Source organism: Watersipora subatra, chromosome 5, assembly GCF_963576615.1.
Source record: "Watersipora subatra chromosome 5, tzWatSuba1.1, whole genome shotgun sequence".
NCBI lineage: Eukaryota > Metazoa > Bryozoa > Gymnolaemata > Cheilostomatida > Watersiporidae > Watersipora > Watersipora subatra.
In genome coordinates, this window is record NC_088712.1 from 33211205 (window position 1) to 33228803 (window position 17599).

Consider the following 17599-nt stretch of genomic DNA (forward strand, 5'->3'; position numbering starts at 1 on the left):
CAAAAATTATTTGCGAAGTATTGGGTCACATGATCAGATTACGGCTTGCCAATTAGACTAGGCCGAAACAAAACTGTAAAATAGCGAGCATCTATATTTGATACAGGGTCTTCGGTAAAACCTGAAGTGTTTGTCATAAACTAGTGCTACGGTAAGCTTTATATTGAGCTTTTTATTGGCCTTTCAATTCACGTGAGAACATCCGTGACAAGACAACAAATAAATTTCATGGCTACGTCAGAGAAATAAAGAGATTCCAGTCTACGGCGGCTTTTCGTTTTTGAGCTTTTAAGAGCTTGTAATCACTTTTCCACATATTTGGCACCTACAACACAACAGAGTAAGACATGGTGAATCTTTTGATACCAAATAACTGTAATGTGAATTTTGTTGCAAGTCAATCTTTAACCATGTCTTTGCAGATGGACCTGTTTCTACTACATAAATACAACTCATCGTATGTATGTAACTCATATATAACTAGCTACTCAAGATAGTTGACTCAAGATATTACTTTCAAGAAGTTGCTAAAACCATACCCTTTGGGTATAAACACAAACCTCAAACCGCACAAACCTCTGTATGTATGGGCACATTGATTTTTGTGCACGTTTCTTTCAAGACAAACTACTGTACAACCTTTTCTGAATCCTTTTACAAATGTTAGCTAGCAATTTTCTGCACTGCACCAGCATTTGGACAGCATTTACATGTACAGTGCACGAGCAAGCGTCATCCTCAATAAGTGATAACCCGCACTAAGTTAGCTTATTTTCTTCGAGTACTCCCTGTACCAGCAGCAAAGTTGTGTCTTCCTGGCAATTTCTGCTTTTCACGACCCAAAAATAATAAACTAGATCAACAGCTCAAGTCACGTTACTCCAAAGGTATGTGCGTACACTACTGTATAGTAAATAAAATTTCATTTTTTGATGGCCATTATATGGTCACGTGTACGAGAGGCCGCTTTTGAGAATTGCAACGCACGGCTTTTATGGTCAAGTAATGTCTAAAAAGGTTTTAACAAGACTCGCTATAGTAAAAGCTGGGAAGCGAAAAGATTTTAGTGATGAAAAGTTAAAATTTAATAAAATATTAAAAATACAGTATAATAACTAGCTTTGAATGTGTGTTTAGTAAGCTACAAAAATTTCAAGTGAATTAAAAGCTTATGTTGTACGTATGTCTTGATAGTAAGAACTCCTTACCGGGCGTACTGCATTTCGCACACATGATGTTGCATTTTACAGTTTTGCATATCATAAACACTAGGTGCACTTAATACAATGCAGCTACTGTAGGTAACTATAGTAACTAAAGTTAACATACTATTTTGTTACTAATTTTCAATATGTACAACATTTTTATAAAATTTTGAACGATTTTTACAATTTTTTTTGCATTGTGTAATTACAATGGTTTATATACCCCTATGTACGATTTCTTCACTATACGATGCTACCCTTGGAATGGATCAATATCGTATCTCGAGGGTGCACTGTACTTTGGTATTCCAACTGATGTCTAAAGCAGTGAAAGTAAAGGAAATGACGATGATATCTTTTCTAACGATTCTTATGAGATGATTACAATATTTAATTATAAGAATAATTATTCGATTTTATAAGATTTAATTATAAGAATAAGCATTCGAATTTACAAAATCGAAGTATATAGTGACCGCTGTTGGGCAATATGTTACTGTTATTATTTTTTCTAAATAGTTTTGTTAAAAAGATTTTCTAAAAATCTATATAAATATGCCAACATCTTGATATTGTTAGCTATGATGTTTTGAAATGTAAACAAAATTGTGCATTGGTTTTCTATTATTACTGTATTACTATATTAATAATACTGGTTATTCTAATAATATCAGTGCATTTTACTTCTAATATTGCATCTCTCCTATTGCGGGGAGAGATATAAACATATAATCTTTTCCTTTCATTATTGCTATTTGTTGTATATATTAACACCCACACCCAGTACATTACAGCTACCATTGCAGTTATCCTATTGCACTACAGTGCCATTTGACTGCTAATACTGTATTTCTTAACCATCAGTACCCTTTCTTTTTCCAATATCACTTTGGTTGTGGGCTGTATGACAGGAGAATTTCTAGTATAAATATTTTAATTTTTATATTTTTTTCCTTTTTGATATTTAGTTACTAATTAGTTATTAATCATTTCTGTATAGGACAAACAATGCCATCATATAAAACGATGTGATAATAATTACTATAAATGTTTAAAATGAACGAAAGGATGAAAAAAGCAAACTAACAATCACCCGAAATCTATTAACCCAGAACATGTGTTTGTATTGGTCGAGCGTTAGCGCGATCCCCGGGCATTGTTGATTATCTATAATGCTAGTTAATCATTAGCGCTCTCTGGGTTTAAAAGCACCAATTGTCACAGAAAAGCGCACTCTCAATGGCAGCGAAAGGGATCGACGATCTAATGCTAAATGATAATCATGACATCACATTGTGGGAACAACAACCAAGTGTTTTTTTATTGCAGGACATACTTTTGACACCCTGTTTTTCATAGCTTTATTAATCTTTCTGTATTGAATATTGGCTCATTCGAAAGCCAAGACTGAAGCACTGAAATATATGATAAAAGTACTTATGTAATTGACGTGCTTTAAATAAAAAGCTCAGTTTAATTTTTCATTTTGCAGATCCAAGGGGTGAGTTTGAGAAAACTTTGAATGGATTAGGATTAGGATTAATGGATTAGGCAATATGCAAATATTTAACTGTTCGTATAATGTAAAATCCTGATAATGAAAACGTTCCCATTTGTTGGGTTGTTTACATCGTAGGAGTGTCTACTGTGTCTACTGTGCTTTCATACTGCTAGATTATAAAGCAGAACATTTCAGAGGTAGACGCCACACTTTAAAAAAATGAACTTGCTACTTAATATCTACACACAACAAGTTTTATTGTCTATTTCAACAATAAAATCATTATAAATTTGGCAGCCTCCATGTAGTGCAACTCTTAATACTTTGCGATCTGAAACAGATGCACGAACCTGCAAAGTACCTGCTCTCCGATGCCTCACCTACTCACTGGTTGGTGCATCCATTTCACCATAAATGAATTAAAAAGAATTTACTCACGCTTTTGTCTTCGAGGTTCATTAGCATTTTGTGTCACATTCTAATATTAGCCAGCAAGAAGGTAATGATTTAAAGTATGAAATTCACCAGGCTTTATCTCTGACCAATAATAAATTCACCAGGCTTTATCTCTGACTAATAATAAATTCACCAGGCTTTATCTCTGACCAATAATAAATTCACCAGGCTTTATCTCTGACCAATAATAAATTCACCAGGCTTTATCTCTGACCAATAATAAATTCTACCCAACTATTTCCTCACACGAGCATCATATCTGTAAAAGGCTATATCCAATATTTACAAAGTAAAACTAACAGTATGTTCAGTCTAACACCATCTTAGACATCTGTCACAGATAAGAACTTAGCATAACAACTGTCTCCATGCATAGTTCGCTAAATATATAGCTATGACTGAAAACAATATTTTATTAGTGAAAGTGAGATACATGCACTTGTGGCATATTAGTAGAGCACATTCTATTTAAAGTATTAGGAGCTGTCATAAAAATAGCTATGGCAAACAAAGTGAAACAACTCCCAATAAGACTAACGCTTTCCTTAAAGGTTGACTTGCAAAAAAATTCACATTACAGTTATTTGGTATCATAAGGTTCACCATGTCTTACTCTGCTGTTACAGGTGCAAAATATATGGAAACGTAATTACAAGGTCTTAAAAGCTCAAAAACAAACAGTTAATCGCAGCCATTGCGAAAAAGCCGTTGTTTGGAATCCCTTTCCAAAACGGATCAAATGGGACGTAGTTGAATATGATGGCTTCCATTTACACTTTCAACCTCATGCAACCTCATTCGTCAAAATATTTTCACAAATATACTTCACGCATTCCATAAAACCATGTCTATCGTCCTTACGCGTCTATTTCATCATCATTGTAATGCTGTCACTTTGAGCACCGATATCTCAAAACCTAGGAAGCAATACCTTGGAAGCAATATTTGCCAGAAAGTATATCAATGTTGGTATATTTGCTACATAAATTATTTTACCGCAGGACTTGGCTACATTGTAAAAACAAAAAATTGTGTTCACCTGGGTCAACCAAAATATTTTTTCATTCGGTTCTTTGTAAGTCAGAATGACTTCCTATATTTCTCTTACACTCACACTTACACTCACTCCTACACTTACTCTTACACTTACAATCCCATGGACAAATGATATACATGTAAATAAGCAGTAGCGATCATCACCTCCTATTATTTAGTCAGTAAGGAAAAATGATAAACAATGAGCATACCCGGGAACACTCCCTGCTACCCGAGGGAGCTATGGCAGTGTAGATCTGGGGGTAAGCAGAAGCTTCAGGGGCGGTACAGAAGCTGCCTGTACTCCATTCCCACCTTCTGAATATCTTGTCAACAGTTCGTATGTAGAGCCCATTGCCTTTATTGTTGTGAGAAATCGAGTCCGTGATTCTCACTCTTCCGAAACTCGTTGTAACATTTAAACCATGCCCTGTATATCGAGATCAAAGACATATAGATGTAAACCATGCCCTGTATATGAACATAAAAAACATAGATATAAACCATGCCATGTATATCCGGATAAAAGACATATAGATGTAAACCATGCCCTGTATAGGAAGATAAAAAACATACATGTAGATATAAACCATGCTCTGTATATCCAGATAAAAGACATATAGACATAAACCATGCCCTGTATATCCACATAAAAGACATAGACATAGACCATGCCCTGTATATCCAGATAAAAGACATAGATCTAAACCATGCACTGTATATCCAGATAAAAGACATATAGATATAAACCGTGTCCTGTATATCCAGAAAAAAGACATATAGATATAAACCATGCGCTATATATCGAGACAAAAGACATATAGATATAAACCATACCCTGTATATCCAGATAAAAGACATATAGATATAAACCATGCCCTATATATCGAGATAAAAGACATATAGATATAAACCATGCCCTGTATATCCAGATAAAAGACGTGAAACTGATCCTGTTTTCTAAATATAGGTCTTCTGAAGACCCAAAGAATTTACAAAAACCCGATATTAGAAGCACCAGCATTCAGGTAATAGGAAATACTAGTATACAGGGTAAGAGAAACGTTTAATATAATTGAAAAATGTGATTAAGACACAAACAAGAATCAAAAAATACCTAATTAACAGCACCAATCAGATCACAAAATAAAATACATACTCCAACTGTCGTATTGCAAGAAATTAGAAACTTTGAATGACAAAGCTGCAAATCATTGGGGTGGAGAGTGAAAATATTTGTTCGAATTTTACATCAAATGATAAGGTTGATGTACAATGAGATGATAGTGGGTACAGGTTTAACTGTACCCACAATACAGGTTTAACTGTACATCATAAAGAGCTGATAGCATTAAATACAGCTGTCACAAAATTACATGTAAACTGTTAAAAGTTGACTTGCAACAAAATTCACATTACAGTTATTTGGTATCAAAAGATTCACCATGTCTTACTCTGTTGTGTTGTAGGTGCAAAATATGTGGAAAGGTGATTACAAGCTCTTAAAAGCTCAAAAACGAACAGAAAATCGCAGCCAGACGAGACCGCCGTAGTTTGGATTCTCTTTCCAAAACAGCTCAAATGTGACGTAGTTGTTAGAGAAGGTTTCTGTTCACACTTTCATGCAACCTGATTCGTCGAAAAATTTCCACAAATATACTTCACGCATTCAATAAAACCATGCCTATTGTTCGTACACGTTGTTTTATCGTCATCGTAATGCTGCCACTTATAGCAGTGATATCCTACAACTTACAGTAAAAATTTGTTTAATTTTTTAGCCTTGGCTTTAAGGAGTACATATCATTGTCTGATAATCGTGATGAGCCTGTTGGTCACTTGTGATAATCGAAAAGTGCTGGAGAAATTATTTGCGAAGTATGGGGTCACATGATCAGATTACGACTTGCCGATTACACCAAACCGAAACATACCTGTAAAGTAGCGAGCATCTATATTTGATACGGGGTCTTCGGTAAAACCGGAAGTGTTTGTCATAAACTAGTGCTACGATAAGTTTTATATTGAGCTTTTTATTGGGCTTTAAATTCACGTGCGAACATCACGTGACAAGACAATAACCAAATTTCATGGCTACGTCATCGAAATAAAGAGATTCCAATCTACGGCGGCTTTTCGTTTTTGAGCTTTTAAGAGCTTGTAATCACATTTCCACATATTTTGCACCTACAAAACAACAGAGTAAGACATCTTTTGATACCAAATAACTGTAACGTGAATTTTATTGCAAGTCAACCTTTCAATTTAACTACAGATTTATGTTGAATAACGAAAAGACAGCATTGGTGCTGTTCAGTCTCCGAGGAATTTAAATTAATTCTGAGCACTTGGAAATAGTACTCAGCAGTAACAATTGTGCAAACGTTACATAAAAACCAAAAAGAGAGTCAACGGCAGAAAACTAGTAAGCAGACAAAAGGAATCCGATTCAATTCAGACTAAAACAAATTCTATCAAGCTATTAGAATACAATGGTCAATTGGGTGAGTTGAAACAGAAACAAATGGACATATTAAGCTGTTAGAATACAATGGTCAATTGGGTGAGTTGAAACAGAGACAAATAGAACTATCAAACTATTAGAATACAATGGTCAATTGGGTGAGTTGAAACAGAGACAAATGGAACTATCAAACTATTAGAATACAATGGTCAATTGGGTCAGTTGAAACAAAGACAAATGGGACTATCAAACTATTAGAATACAATGGTCAATTGGGTGAGTTGAAACAGAGACAAATGGGACTATCAAGCTATTAAAATACAATGGTCAATTGAGTCAGTTGAAACAGAGACAAATGGAACTATCAAGCTATTAGAATACAATGGTCAATTGGGTGAGTTGAAACAGAGACAAATGGGACTATCAAGCTATTAGAATACAATGGTCAATTGAGTCAGTTGAAACAGAGACAAATGGAACTATCAAACTATTAGAATACAATGGTAAATTGGGTGAGTTGAAACAGAGACATATGGGAACAATAAAAACAATAAAACAGTAAAACAATCAGCAAACAAGACAGTAAAAACTATGACACACCTCTATTGTGAGCGATTTCACAGTTGCTAATGAAAGTTGTGCTGTTGATGTCTGTGTAATTGATGGCATCATAAGCGCTGAACATGACCTTGACATCGTGTAACTTTGGTACGTATGGCGATGCGGAGATGGCAGCTCTGGGCATATAATCTTCAGCCACTCCTGAAGTTTAGAATAGTTTAGAATATAGTACCACCTGACTTGGTGAAGCATGAGAGGGTTTTAACCAAGCGGGAATGTATGAACACTGGAGGGTAAAGCTAGCTCATTCTATCGAGCAGACCAGTGACACGTAGTGGCAAAACACTCTAGTCTATCGTGGTGGCCAAGTTATCGAAAACAAGAGAGCACAACTCATTGCATCAGATCATTCAGTCACCCAAAATTATTCACACTTTAGTGTGTTGAACGAAAAAAACAATATCTAGTCCAGTAATTAATCATTAATCTATTCTTATAATCAATAATTATCAAGAGGTCAAGAGGTCATGCACTGCAGAAAATGAATCGCTTCATGGCGGTTATACAAACCGAATAAGGAGTGAACCCAGACACACCATCATCCACTAAGACGAAATGATACATCTCTATGGAGAATGTCCTACTGTTAGCGTGCTGCAGTAATCAAAATTGCATTTATAAAAATGACCATAGGCCAATACAGTGCACCCTCAGGACATTCACAACCACTAGTTGGTTACCCTGTCTCCGCAGGAGTCTGATTTTGTACTAAGGCTAGCTTTCTTAAGAAAGTCTCGGACCAACTTGTTGTTAAGATTGGGTTATATATTTTTGAAAAGCTTGGCAGTCGGGTAAACGTTTTCTTGTCGACATGACGTGCGCATTTACTTTATACTGTGACTCCGGTATCTTTGATTTGTATTAATTGATTTATGTGTCGTAATTCAACAGATATTTGCTGATTACGACAACAGTGGTAAGATAACCTTTATATTCTTATGGTTTTTACTAATAATTAGAGTTGTATTGATTATAATTGTGGGCTTGTTATTTGATTATTGCTACTGAATCTTTAAAGTAGACTGATAAACAATAAGATTAGTAATCACTGAGAAAAGGACCCAATTACCTAAGTGTGAATTGTCCACCCCTAACCAGGGCAAATTCCACGTTATAAGTTTAGCTTACTAAACACACACATGCTTAAAGCTGTTTTAGTATGTAATTGTAACTATGTTACTGAATTTCAACTTTTTATCATTAAGATTTTATAACTTGTCAGTTTCTGTCTTCGCTTTTACTATAACTTTCTAGCAAACTTTTTTAAAACTTGTCCAACCTAATTCGGCAAAAAAGCCCGAATAATGCAGTTTTCGTAATAAAGTGGTTTTGTTAGCAGGTTAAGAGAAGTTGCCTGACCACTAAACTTTCTGTATGAAAAGATCGCAACTCCAACTTTGGTACTGGTTTGTAGAAAAAACACCATTTTTCACACGAGAATTGCTGAACTGAAAGAAACCGGTCATCATGTCTCATCCAGGGCATTGTGAAAACAAATTCAGCGAACAGCATTCGTTGTCTTTATTTTGACAGTACGTAATTAATAAGCACACTAACTCCCAAATTTAAACTCGAGCAAAAGTTTTGTTAAATACGTATGGTAAAATAAGAGTCAGATGATGAGGTGAAAAATCATATATCAGGCCCCAGGGTAATCGTATCCTGAGGGTACACTGTAATCACTGGTTAAGTGATTTTTTACCCAATCATTGCCTTATATTTTAAACATATTTGATCCACCTTGAATTTACTATAGCACGTAATAAAGACCTTTTCTTGAGTTCGGAATTTGAGAACTCCATTACTACAAATCAATGTTTCCAAAACCAAAGACACGATAAAATACACTAAAGATGCCATAAAATGCATAAAAACATCATAAAACACATCAAAGGAGTTCAAAGTTATTTTCATGTATTCAATTATACTATCATATCTATACTATTATACATAAATCTCAATGTTCGCCTTTTGTTTTCTATCATCCATGTCTCCAGCTATAACGATTAAAACCTACAGTGCAGAGTATTTGAACCTGCAACATTCATCATCAACAAATCTTCAAACATTCATCATCAACAAATCGCAAGTGCGCCTCACCACTAGGCTAAGCCATTCTTATTGTTCTCAATCGTCTATTTATTCTTATCCTAAACTACACGTGCTAAATATGTACTTTTTATTATCAGTTAATATTACCTTTTGTGTTTGTTTTTGGTTCAAACTTATATAAAAAAGCTCATTTTTTTCTCATAACATATTGTTTTAATTTGTAATTTCCAAATGTGCCGTTACACTCCTATTTCCGGTTTTGCTAAATCTGTAAAAGCTAAATACTTTTCACATGAACAAATTGTATCATTTGGTGTTGGAATTGCCTCTACATTCTCCCTCCATTCGGTCAGACAAAGTACCAGACAAAGAAAGTTCGATATCCAATGTTTACATTAGTACCATTATCGAGAGATGCCAGTATCCTCCATCGAAACTTTGATATAACGAGCTTCTGCTGCAACAGCAACTTTTTTATACACATATTTCCATGTACTCATTGTTTATTTTTCTCTTAATTTATATGAACTGCACAAAAACACTTTTCCAATGATATGAAGTTTAAAAGATGGAATGTTAAAAGTTGTATATGTTAAATAAAAATATACTTTTTGTGCAAAGACTTTTATTACTCGGGCAACGCCGGGCATTCTCCTAGTATAAACTATTTAATGATCTTCAATAAACTACAATATAGGTGTCTAACAGATACTGCATACAGATATCTATCTACAGTGTAGGTGTCTAACAGATACTGCATACAGATATCTATCTACAGTGTAGGTGTCTAACAGATACTGCATACAGATATCTATCTACAATGTAGGTGTCTAACAGATACTGCATACAGATATCTATCTACAGTGTAGGTGTCTAACAGATACTGCATACAGATATCTATCTACAGTGTAGGTGTCTAACAGATACTGCATACAGATATCTATCTACAGTGTAGGTGTCTAACAGATACTGCATACAGATATCTATCTACAGTGTAGGTGTCTAACAGATACTGCATACAGATATCTATCTACAGTGTAGGTGTCTAACAGATACTGCATACAGATATCTATCTACAATGTAGGTGTCCAACAGATACTGCATACATATATCTATCTACAGTGTAGGTGTCTAACAGATACTGCATACAGATATCTATCTACAGTGTAGGTGTCTAACAGATACTGCATACAGATATATATCTACCATGTAGGTTTCTCACAGATACTGCATACAGATATCTATCTACAGTGTAGGTGTCTAACAGATACTGCATACAAATATCTATCTACAGTGCAGGTGTCTAACAGATACTGCATACAGATATTTATCTACAGTGTAGGTGTCTAACAGATGTTGCATACAGATATCTATTTACAGTGAAGGTGTCTAACAGATACTGCATACAGATATCTATCTACAGTGTAGGTGTCTAACAGATACGACATACGGATATCCATCTACAATGTAGGTGTCTAACAGATACTGCATACAGATATCTACAATGTAGGTGTCTAACAGATACTTCATACAGATATTCATGCTACTCCCTATTTATAAGTCGAACAGTTGAACAGACATAACTAGAACGTTAATGCATCTGATGAATAGTCATAACTATTAATATAGAGGATTTATCTTCCCACAACAAATGGGCAAATTAGCATCAATAATCAAGCGAGTAACAATCAAACAGAAAATATTATCAGAAAATATTATTTAGAAAAATATTAGATAATAATTATATAATAATAATAAATTATTTAGATAATTATTCTCTCGACTATTTTACATCCTATATTTACTCTAATCATATGAAAGCAATACATTATTAACACTTTGAATCTAACTTTACATGTGTGATACAACTTGCAGGATGTCTGTTGCCTACAAAAATTGCTCTTGGGATCATCTTCTACCATAAAATAAAGAAATGAAAGCTTTGCTAGATCTAGTAAATGACATTTCATGATAGCCTAAGACACTGATTACCTGCATAGAGTATATTCACGTAATCCAGCCTGCTGGTTGATTCATTCAAAGCATTGCTTCCAGATGAAATCCTTTCAAAAGTCGTGTTGTAAAACTCGAGGCCTTTCCAATGATTAGGCACAAGGTCAGCTCGAAGACCTTGACATTTTAGATAGAGGCTTCTTTGGTCACCTACAATACAACATTTGGTGAGACTGCAACAATTGCTTTTACCAAGGAGTCATTTGTCAGGGCAGTAGTCTACTAAACATAACAATCATATGACATCACTATCAAACAAAACATCAGTTAGTGAAACCAAGTTTAAACGATGTCATCTTCTGACACTAACCGGGTCAGATCTGACCTGCCAAGTGGGTAAGATACAAATCATAATATATGATGTATATCAAAATATGGTGTCAAGCATAACATATGGCAGTTATATCAAGGTATAGAATTAATAAGATGCAAGCACACCATGAGCTAGCCTGTCTTGACAAGCTGTTGTTTTTGCGTAGTTGTCCCCCCGTCGAGCGGCGAGCAACAACAGCTTGTCAAAAGACGTACTGCACCTGACGCATCAGCTGCACTTATAAGGAGTTGTTCTCTTCCGTCTACGCGGCTCGGCTGCGATGTTATTCCGGTCGCTCCATTGGTAATCATAACGGATTTCACGCAAAAATTTATGAAGAAAAATTAAGATAAGAACGTTTAACTGGCGACCCCTCTCTGCAGTAAACTTTATTAGAATTTGAGAACTTAGGCAACAACAGCGACTAAACATGTCGTTATTTGTGCGCTCAGTCAGTTTTATTTCTATTTTTATATCAGTCAGTTTTATTTGCTCTTATGGATTTTATTTTGAGTTTATTTTATTCTTAAGTTCTACTAAAGTTTATCACAGAAACTGTTCTTTGGTTAAACGTTGTAATCTTGTTTTTTTTTCTACATAAATTTTTGCGTGAAATCCGTTATGATTACCAATGGAGCGACCGACATAACATCGCGGCCAAGCCGCGTAGACGGAAGAGAACAACTCCCTATAAGTGCAACTGATGCATCAGGTGCAGTACGTCGTGCGACAAGCTGTTGTTGCTCGCCGCTCGACGGGGGGACAACTACGCAAAAACAACAGCTTGTCAAGACAGGCTAACCATGAGCCCATCACATGAAAATATAGACTAAAATTGGCTGTCAGATATGGCACGTGACATCAATAATGACAGGTGTCCGTGGAGCAAGATCGGGTGTCAGATATGGCATGTGTCAGGTATCTCAATAAGGGCACCTGTCAGTGGAACAAGATTGGAATATCTGGAAAGATCTCAATAATGAAACCTGAAAATAACGGATACTTACGACAGATTTGACTGCTGTACATAGGTGCTCTCGACCCATTGCAGTCCAACAGCCTATCCTCTCTACCTGTACAGTTGGGATGACTTATGGCTATATAGCTGTGGTAATCTATTGCAGTAAAGTTGTAGGTAAAGTAGTCATTTACAGGAGAAGCAAATCCCAATTGCTTGCAGACCACTTGAGCTTCCATTGCTGTCCAGCTGTAAGACAATGCGCATACCATGCGTTAGCAAATGTTCAACTACAATTTATAAACATTCACTTAGACTAGAATAAGGTTATGAAAAAGAGACAATGAAAATTCAAAACTCTCTTTTCTGTAAAAGTATGTATATACATACATGTATATATGATCTGTATATAGATATATATACATGTATATATACATACTATATATATAATTTGTAGAGTATATTTATACACATATATATACACATATAGCATAAAACCTCTAATTGAACGCCACCTCTATTTGAACGCCACCTTCAATTGAGAGAAGGATAGAAAAATAGACCGCCACTCTCCAATTGAACGTCACCTCCGTTTGACCACCACTTTGATATTATAGGATCTTTACGAGTCCATATTATCAACTGATCAGTAGAAAAGTGTTCACAAAATCGTACTAATACTGAATCGTTTATATCAATAACAATTAATTCTCTTGCTGTCCAATTCCAAAGCTTTTGGTTTTTTCCATTAAAACTTTGAAAGCAACAGTGGCAATAATCAATAACTCTCAGGTCTCAGGCGAGTAGTAGCTCATTTTTAACGCGGTTTTTCTACTTTGAAGTAGCCTACATTTACAAAAACGGCTTAAATTTACGATGGTAGATGAACTTTCAAAGCAACGCTATAGAAATAATGACTTTCTCGACTAATAGTTGTTACTTGTTTAACGCAGTCGTGATACTTCGAAGTACATGCGCATATATAAAAACGGCTCAAATTTACGATGGTATATAGGAATATTGAAAGTAAGGCCATAGAAATAACTACTAATTGTCTCAGGCTAATAAGCAGTTCCTTGTTTAACGCGGTCTTAATACTTCGAAGGACTTGCGTATAAAAACCGGTTCGCAAGTTTTGGACCAAAGGTTTTCCAAGCAAACTTTTAGCAAGCAAAGTTTTATGTGTTGCATTAGTGCTAAATGCAGCACATTAAAGTTTTGCTCCGCCAAAAAAATTGTCTGCTTGCTAATATCGACTAGTTCAGCAGTGCAGAAGAAGAGTTAAGGCCAGAAGATATTGTAGAAATTATTGGACAACTAGAAGATGTTCGTTCCAACGAAAGCAACAATCAGAACGCAGCTATCCAAGCAAACGATGGAAATATTTTGGTTTTAAAAACGTAACTTTTTGTTTCTGCATGTAATATAAGTATGGTTCGTTTATTTCACTTGTTCATGAATATATGTTGTATCATTTGATAGATTATTGTTGTATAATTTTAAATATGCAGATTTATAGCAGACTATTTAATAGCATCCTTGCAGCCATGTTAAAACAGCTTACGATGGATCAATGCTCATAACTTCCCTTCTATTGCATATAAAAAGTTAGTTTTGGCTGCAAACTGTAGCAAACCTATCAGTGAGTGCAATGAGCTTTTATTCAACAATATTAAATATATATATAAAATAAAAATATGTTTTCAAATTTAGAATGAAACAAAATTTGAAAATTCCAACAAATTGCAAAGAAGGACACAGGCTATAATATCATCACAGGTCAATTGCAAGCAATAGATATCAACTGGTAGAGATATTTCTCAGTTTCTCGACATACATTTATTAAAATATCTTTGACAAGTAAGAGGCAAGTTAGCAGATTTATTGCATTCAAAATGTTTAATATCAGTCCACCGGAAAAAGAGAGCAAAATATAGGCAACATCCGATTCGCCCGCAATAGGGTTAAAACCATCTTCCGAAAATTCTGACGAGCCATTTGAAAAATAGACCGCCAGCCTCCATCTGAACGCCGTCTCCAATTGACCACCACCATAGAAAAGAGGTTGAAAAATAAAGCGTCATGGCGTTTAATTAGAGGTTTTACGGTACATACACAATATATACACATATATATACACATATATTTCTCAAAGTATGTCCGTTTTCTGTTTTCGGTATGTCCAGCTATGGCTATTATTAGAATAGTTGTAGCTGGACAATGCTGACGCAACGTAATGGCGTACCGCCATTAGAAGCCTAGCGCTTATTGCAAGCGTACTGGAATATTTGATTGGCAATGTGCCTGGCCACTTGGCTATGACCTGCCACTTGCTAGAGAGTTGTCTGCCAGCAAGTGGCAGGCAACTTTTATTACTTCTTCTTGTTTATAAGTTGATATTTAATACCATTTTCCATTGGAAATGTGCCAGGCTAATAGCAAGTGGTAGACAACTTTCATCAATTCTCATTGTTTATAAGCTGATTTTTAATACCCGGGCAACACCAAGAGGCACAGCTAGTAGGCCTACACATATATATACACCCTAGCTGTGCTGCCCGGCGTTGCCCGGGTAACAAAAAAAGTATTTGAACAAAAAATTGATTTGTATTTAACATATGAAAACATTTGTCTTTCTAACTTTCACACTAAATATGAGAAAAGTGTTTGTGTAATTGAAATAAATTAGGAAAAAATAAAATCTACTGTCAAGGTTTCAAACTTTGTCAAACAACTTAAAATTAACAACAAATTAAACTTAATATCATGAGGAAAATGTTTCGTGCAGGTCAAATAAATTGAAAAAAAATAAAATGACTATAAAAAGGTTTAAATGTAGATGTGAACTAATTAACAATAGATATATTAAGTCGGTTTTGCTACGGTTACAATAAAAGATGAATTAGTAATGATACAATTAATACGAACTGAGAAAACAAAATAAAAATTCTGAATAAGTTGAATTAATAACAATAATTCGTCTAACAGGTCTTTGTCTGACCGAACAGTGAGAAAATGTAGAAGCCATTCCTACCTGAGATAATACAATTGTTCGCGTGAGAAGAATTGGCCTTGACCCCAGATATAGTGATGAAACCTTATGAAAAATATTTCTTAACAGGGGCATCATAACGCGTTGCCGTAAAATAATCATCGTGCGCTATAGCCGGAGAGAGACACATACGGACGAACACACCAACTTTGAAAAATACACTATATATATAGATATGTATACACACATATGTATACACATATATACACACATGTACATACACATATATACATACATATACATATATATACATATATTTACACATACATTTACACATATATCTATATACCGCAAAATCTCTAATTTAACACCATGACACTCCATTTTTCATTCCTTCCTCTATAGTGGTGGTCAATTGGAGGCTAACATTAGCCTGAGACAATTAATAAGTATTTCTATGGTGTTGCTTTCAAAGTTTTAACAAAAAAGCGAAAAGCTTTGGAGTTGGACAACGAGAGAATTAATTGTTATTGATATAAACGATTCATTATTAATCCGATTTTGTGGACACTTTTCTACTGATCATTTGATATTATGGGCTAATAAAAATCAAAGATTGTCAAAGTGGTGGTTAAACGAAAGTGGTGTTCAAATAGAGGGTGGCCCTCTATTTTTTAACCTTTTTCTCATAGTGGCGGTCAAATAAAAGGCATTCAAATAGAGGTAGCGTTCAATGAGATCTTTTAAGGTATATACATATGTATCTATATATATAACTTCATTAAAATAGAGATACAATTCAATTTCCACATACAGAATCAAATCAGCAAAATTAGTGCTTCTTAGGTCGCAATGTTCATGTTAGAGCAAGTATGTGTATAATAATACACATACGCATTGTTTAATTCGTTCAGAGCAACAAACAATGATAAAAATCTTAAGTAAAACAATGATAGATATGTTAAGTTATCAAGTACAGCAGTAAAGCAATGACAAATATGTTAAGTTATCAAGTACAGCAGTAAAACAATGATAAATATGTTAAGTTATCAAGTACAGCAGTAAAACAATGACAAATATGTTAAGTTATCAAGTACAGCAGTAAAACAATGATAAATATGTTAAGTTATCAAGTACAGCAGTAAAACAATGATAAATATGTTAAGTTATCAAGTACAGCAGTAAAACAATGATAAATATGTTAAGTTATCAAGTACAGCAGTAAAACAATGATAAATATGTTAAGTTATCAAGTACAGCAGTAAAACAAATGCATTATAAACAAATTATGCACAAAACCTTGCGCAAAATTTCCAAGAAAGCGACTTGATTTATCGCTATATATATAAATAAACTAGCAATAATGCAGCAAAAAATGGCTGATATAGTGGAGTTTGGTGTATTACAACTATAATCTGTGTACAAAACTTAGTTTTTAGTTTCAGCAAACTGTCCCGTCAAAATGATACGGGGGATAGTGAAACTTTTCATCTTATTACTATCAGTAAGATCCAAAGTACGGCGACATCAATTACTGGTTATGTTTGATAGCATGTTGACCGACATCTGTGTATAAAGGCTTGTCATGGTGGCCAATGCGCCATTGCATGATCAAATGTTGAATGTACCAACAGCTAATAGGAACTCATTTGGCTGTGAAATAGTCAACCAAATCTTTAATAATTCTGCTCATCCAGAAATTTACTAATTTGTGGATAAAAGAGTAAGTGAACATGCTAGTTTAGTAGAACATAGATATAGAACTATATAGAATAGAATATAGAACAAAGATATAGAACTATATAGAACAGAATATAGAACAAAGATATAGAACTACATAGATTAGTTTAGTAGAACATAGATATAGAACTATATAGAATAGAATATAGATATAGAACTATATAGAATAGAATATAGAACATAGATATAGAACTATATAGAATAGAATATAGAACATAGATATAGAACTATAAAGAATAGAATATAGAT

The 17599-nt window shown here is 34.4% G+C and overlaps 1 protein-coding gene across 1 annotated transcript in view; it reads right to left on the reverse strand.

The window, feature by feature from the left end:
* Positions 1-17599, reverse strand: part of LOC137397289 (protein bark beetle-like) — a 163939-nt gene that overhangs the window by 139192 nt on the left and 7148 nt on the right. The window contains 4 exon segments of the mRNA XM_068083579.1: positions 4410-4627; positions 7262-7423; positions 11327-11497; positions 12668-12867. Coding sequence (XP_067939680.1) covers positions 4410-4627; positions 7262-7423; positions 11327-11497; positions 12668-12867 — 751 coding nt within the window.